Genomic DNA, 6,145 nt, shown 5'->3' with positions numbered 1-6,145 from the left:
AGACTTTAAACAACACGAAGAAATGGACACACCACAAGCCTAGCAAAAACTAAACTAATAAGGCTGTGTCTCCTTTTCGGCCAAAGCGTTGAAGACGTGTCGCAGGGCGACAAAACACCATTGGAGGAATTTTCCCCAAGACAAGAAAAGTTGACCGAGTTGAGTTCTGCCAGTGTGTGTGTTTCGGGCAGGTACCTCCGACCCCGCGGCGTCCTCTAAGCGCCACCCCGGCCCTCGGGCGCTGGGGGGGCTCCGGATCACGCTCTCTGCGGCGCACGGGCTGCCTTGAACTCACAGCTTCCGCGGTGGGAAGTGACGGGCGGCCCCTCCCAGCGAGGACTCCGCGCGCCTCCGGAGCGGGAGGTAAACCGAATCCCGCCTCGGCTGAGCTTCCCAGCCACGCGAACCGGACGGGCCCGGCGCCCCCGGCCCAGCCCTGCCCGCCGCCAGCCCCGCGCCCTCGGGGCGGAGGCGGACGGCCGCCCGCTGCAGAAGCGCAAACTTTTACACCTACTTTTTGTTTCGCTTCGGGTTTGGCGTGGCACTGGCACCGCCCTGGACCGGGACCCAGACACTGATTTTCCACCGCCTAGGGACGGTGCCTCCCTCGCCCCGAGGTCCAACCAGCTTTTCGGAGAACTAAGTTCTCACCCTGCTTGCTAAAAGTGTGGTCCCCAAGAGTAGCACTACGTCAATTGCAACAACAATGACAACAACCACAATCAGAAGAATCTCCTAAATGAGTGGGGCTGCCCAGGCAGGCTGAACGATACAGCAAGCGGGACTAACTGGGCGCGGGGGTTGGAATTAAAAAGAAACCCACGAGCGCGAAGACTCGGGCGAGCAAGAGTAGGCTGTTCGTCACAGCGTCTTTCTTGCCCGGCGCTCGGGCCGTCTGTCTGTCTGTGACTGACTAGTTGTCCCTCCGCTGCTCAGGCAAAGTTTGACAAATCCCGGGCACCAGGAGCGGATTTCCCCGAGCCTCCCTCCCTTTCCCGCCCCGCGCGCCCCCCTCCCCAGAAATAATCCCAGCAACTGCCGGCCCAGCGTGCAAACTTACGTTTGATCTGCCGGGGTTTGCTCTGCTTTCGCCGGGACATCTCGGCGGCGGCCGCTGCCACTGAGGCTCCCGCGGTGCCCGCGGTCGGGGCTGCCGCTCCCTCGGCTCCTGCCGCCGCCGCTGGCCAGGCTCGGGCCGCCCCGGGCCGGACTCCAGGTGCTCCGGACGCGCGGGATCCGGGCGCTGGGCTCCTCCGGGAGCCGCGGAGCCACGTTTGGAGATGAGCAAGCAAATGAGAAGACAGAAGGGGGCAGAGAGAGTGTGACAGTGGGGAGGGGAGGAGGAGAGTAGGAGAGCGATGGAGGGGGGAGAACAGAATTTACAAACGAATGGATGAGGAGAGAGAAAAGGGGAAAGGGGGAACACGAAAAGAAGGAAGAGAAGGAGGAAGAGAAGGGAGAGAGAGCAGAGGGGAGAGGGGGAGAGAGGGGGCGGAAGGCGCGGGAGGAGGAGCGCGCTCGCTCTCCCCTCTCCCCGGCGTGCGGGGCAGAGACTCCAGCGCCGCCGCCGCCGCCGCCGCCGCCGCCGCCGCTCCGGGCCGCGCAGCTCGCTCTCTGCCGCGGGAGGTGGCGAGGCGCGGGAGGGAGGGGCGCGCCGGGGCTGCGGGGAGGGGAGACTATTCCATCAGCAAAAGGAGGATTGGCTACATCCAAAGCCAGTCCGGATGCAAAAGAGGGCCCCGGCCTCGGTCGGGTGGGGTGCACGGGAGCGCGGTGGGGGGTGGGGGGGCAGAGGCGTGGGGAGGCTTTGGAGGGAGGCCACCTTCTGCAGTTGTCACGGCGTCAGCTCTGGGCATCTGCCAGAGCACCCCTCCAGGCAACTTCTTCCCACAGCCCCCTCTGATGGACCCCAACTCTCCCCACGCCTCGCCCGTCCAGCCGGGCACAAAGAAATCCCAGTCTCTTCGTAAACTTTGTGCTTCCACTTATGCCGCCCCCTCCCCTAGCCTCCACGCCCGCCCTTCCAGCTTCTTGGCAGGAAGGTTAGGCCCCTGGCAAAATCCTCGGCGAGAGGCAGCTGATCACAAATGCCAACTGTGTGTCTTGGGGCCAGTTAAGCCCTCTCATCTGCCGGGGCTCTCTGGAGACCATTTCATGGCTCTCAAGGCTCCCAGGAGACCGCTGCGGACGTGGACCATCCCCCACTTAGCCCGCACGGATGGGATGCTGAGCGGCGTCCTCAAAGTGCTCTTTCTCACCTCGACTTTTCATTGTAGATTGTAAAAATTCCGAATTTGGAAACCGGCAGATATTTTTCCTCATATCAAAAGGGAGGACCATTAGCTAGGTGATTAGCCCTAGGTGGGAAATGAACCGTCTCTAATCAGAACACACTAACTTTTTGAGGAAGTCTGTGGAAGTTCTGAAGTCCCACCCCATCCCATGACCTTTAATTCTTTTTAGTTCTTCTGCCACAGGGAAGCAGCCAGCGACTAATAAAAGATTTGATCTTGCCATAATTTCCCAAGCAGGTAAGACCCAATAACTATTTCATGGTTCTTTAGCTTTTAAAGTTTTGTTTCATTCTTATTCAATTATTGTGTGTGTAGTATGTCGGAAACTGCAAGCCAAAAGAAGAACAAATTTTGAAGTGATTTGCATAGTTATTATTTGGCCAAGTTAAGCTGCATGAGGCTAGCTTAGCTTCTCATAGTTTCGTATATACTGAGTATTAAATATATACTCCCGGGTGGGCTGGAAGAAGCTTCTATCCAAGTGGCGGGAGAACCGGCTGCTTTATGTAATCAGTATTTACTAATAAACTCCACTGCAGTTGACATGTATCCCCCAGATACTGCTGACTCTTCGCCCCCCCTCCCCCGGTTGTGAGATCATCCATTCCGATCTAAAATTGTGCCCCCCTTTGTTTGGTTGACTAGCCATTCCTATGAGCCCCACCAAACTTGATACTCTGAAAGGGTCTGGGGGTCAGCAGAGAGCCTGAGCTGATTGAGCATAATGCAGGCTGCTCAGTGTGCAGGAAGCACTGTAATCAGTGTCATTTATAACCCCATCAGGACATCTTCTGGAAGGTGTAAAGAGTTGCCCTGTGAAAGGTATGGCTGAGAGAATCTTAATACACAGCTGAAGACCAATTGTGAATTTTATTACATTACCATTAGTACTATTACCATATGAGGTTGTAAGAATACATGGTCCTTTGCAGTGGAAAATGCACTAAATGACAAAGTCCCTCCCCTGAAGAACCAACAAATTAAAGCCGTAAGTACCATGAAAATCAGGGTTATGTGTGTTTGTGTTGTGGAATGAATAAGCAGACCGAGAACTACAGATTTTTGCCTCCTTAATTTTCAATTCATTACAATTAAATTGGTGTGCTTAGAATTGGGTGTATTATACATTATGGTTTTTAAAGATCTTTTTACAGAACGGGCTTACTTTTTATATCAGCCAAAAGGAATGCCCATTGGAATTAAAATATCATAACAGTTAGTGTTTCTTTTGGCATTTGAAATGGTTAAATATGCAAAGCAAAAGAGAAACAAATAAATCTCAGCTAAATATTCAGTTTAAAAGCCGAAAGGAGCAAAAGTCAGGGAATTCAAGGCAAGATTGATAAAATAACCAGACTGCATTATTAGAAATAGATATAGTTTATATAAATTTATAAATATATATTAATTATAGTCATTATGAATGAATTAAACTAAGGAATACTATTACAATTTGTTTTTTCTCATCATTTTTAATGAGAATGTTGATGATATTTAAAGTTCAATTTTTCTCTTTCTAGTTTAACTCACCAAGGTTATGAAATTTAAAAGACAGCAAAACCTATAAGCAATTATCTCTGTCCAAATGGATATAGCAGCCCCAAACCACAGCTACATGACTATCAAACAATGATTATGAAAACCACAATTGAGAAAAGCATCAGGGAATGATATTACAAAACCACAGCAACAAATGTGTCTGTGATATTGAAAACCACAATTCACAACTAATACCCTGTGTATCGCAAATTACTATTTAACTATAAATGTGAAAATGTATAAGTAACAGCACAAAATAATTTCTCATTTACTTAAAAATGAATTATTCATTTTCTAGACTCACTGATTTCATCTCTACATAATGGTTCATTTTGAAAAGTTTCTGCTTTCAAGGACAAATAATTTAAGAATCACATATGTAAGTTACTTTAAATGCAGAAAATATGTAACTTTTAATAACATTTCCTTAAGTACTAAAAGAATTGATCTGAAACCAATCTGAAATAAAGAAACATTTACTTCAGTCTGGCTTTCTTCATAAAGTTCTTCAGGAGTGAAAAGGGATGTGAGTGGACACTGCTTACAGAAAAAAAAGCTTGAAGTGTTCTATTACAACTTCAATGAAAATATAATTGTATATAAATCTTAATAGTCCATTTAGCCAAGAACATATATCTGACAATAAAATGAGATGCTACTACCAAAACTACTTTAATGTATAAAATCAAAGGTTTATTTACAAGTAAATAAAAGCAATATTGTTTGCAGGTTTTAGGGTTGCCAGATTTCAAAAATTAAAATAGGATGCTCTGTTAAATTTGTATTTCAAATAAGCAACTTTTTTTTTTTAGTATTAGTTCCATGCAATATTTGGTACATACTCATCTTAAAAAACAATTGTTTATATTCTGTACTTTATTGTATTTTATGACAAACCTACAAATTTAGTATGTTACCATTTTCACAAATTTATGGTTTTTTACAAATAACATTGTCTATAGAAAAGGCTAAAAAACCCTAAAGTGCTTCCCACAGACATATATATAATTCTTGAACATCATATTATTTAAGGATGGCAAGGTAGAAGAATAAATTTCTATACAAAAATTCTTACTTTATTTGGCACAGTACAGAAATGTGCTCTCAGTGTAAATGGATTGCATTCATGTATGTCTTACTCTTGGATTTGTTTTTAAAATGTGTTTTTTCCTCCAAGGGATTGACAAATTGATAAAGCAACCTCCCAGGCCACATCTTATTAGGCAGCAAGCTGCCTCCTTTATTATGGGAGTAAACAATATTCAAAAGCTTCAGAAAGACTTAATTTTTTGCCCTTGTATCCTCACCAGAAATTGAATACAGTTTATCTGCCTTGATTTAAGATTGTGACACTGAATTGAACAAGAATGCAGTATGAAAATAGTGTTTCGGATTTGTATATCTTTATAATTTGAGCAGTTTAAAAATAAAAATCAACAAATTCATCTAAATGGCATTCCTATGTTATAACTATGAAAAGGACTATGTGCTTACTTGCAAAGGAGCCAAAGGCTTTGAAAACACATTCAGTCTACATCAGGGGTTTAACTTGGGCTTCGTGTAGACGGTCAATCTCTCAAAAGAAGTTTGTATGTACAAAAAATATGTTCTAAGGAGCGAATCTATTGAATTCACCGGATACTAAAAATGTCTGTGAAAAAGCCATCTGTGGACCATTACGAGTTAAGAATCACTGTTCTCTTTATGTGCAAATTTTTATGGTGTATTGAAAACCAAAGTGTGGATGAGTTAAGTTTTTACTCTTTGCAAATCATCCTTTATGTCCAAGGTACTACTCTGATAGAAGAGAGTCATGGGATCAACTCTATTTAAAAAAAAAAAAAAGAAGAAGAAGAAGTTCTTTATTGCTAAGTCTGTATAATACATCACATCTTCAAGTATAAAATAAATATTAAAGGAGTATCGCCCAAAATTTTAGTAGACATCTGTGGATTTTGCCTGCCTAGCATCCATTCTCTTTTCAGGTAATAATGCTGTGATATCTTTTAAAGAATTACTCCTCCTAACCCACTATTTGGTCATGTGATACAAATGTGACTGTCCTCAATCCCTGACCAGAATACTCTAGGTGTTTGTCTACAGTGATTGGTTCAGTGGCCCAGATTATTCCCATTAGAGTCAGCCCTGGAACTTTTTCCTGTTCCAATGGAACCACTGAGGAAAAGGTGCTGTTTTTCTGCTGGGCTACGCTGGGAGAATGCAAATCCTGTTACGCAAATCTGCTGTTGGCCATGCTTGTTGGAAGAAACTGTTAAGAACGCTGCCAACACAGAGGACTAATTCTGTCTTAT

General features: G+C 45.1%; 1 protein-coding gene across 4 annotated transcripts in view; it reads right to left on the bottom strand.

The window, feature by feature from the left end:
- The window catches only part of ZFPM2 (zinc finger protein, FOG family member 2), a 446,527-nt gene extending 444,925 nt beyond the window's left edge, over positions 1 to 1,602 (bottom strand). For all 4 annotated transcript variants that reach the window (XM_027624276.2, XM_027624296.2, XM_027624287.2 and 1 more), the window contains exon 1: positions 1,061 to 1,602. In XM_027624276.2, coding sequence (XP_027480077.2) covers positions 1,061 to 1,100 — 40 coding nt within the window. In that variant the 5' untranslated portion in view covers positions 1,101 to 1,602. The remainder of the gene's footprint in view (positions 1 to 1,060) is intronic.
- Positions 1,603 to 6,145: the final 4,543 nt, after the last annotated feature.

The sequence above is a fragment of the Zalophus californianus genome, chromosome 4 (assembly GCF_009762305.2).
Source record: "Zalophus californianus isolate mZalCal1 chromosome 4, mZalCal1.pri.v2, whole genome shotgun sequence".
NCBI lineage: Eukaryota > Metazoa > Chordata > Mammalia > Carnivora > Otariidae > Zalophus > Zalophus californianus.
The sequence above is the reverse complement of the archived record's forward strand: the minus strand, read 5'-3'. Positions and strand labels throughout refer to the sequence as shown.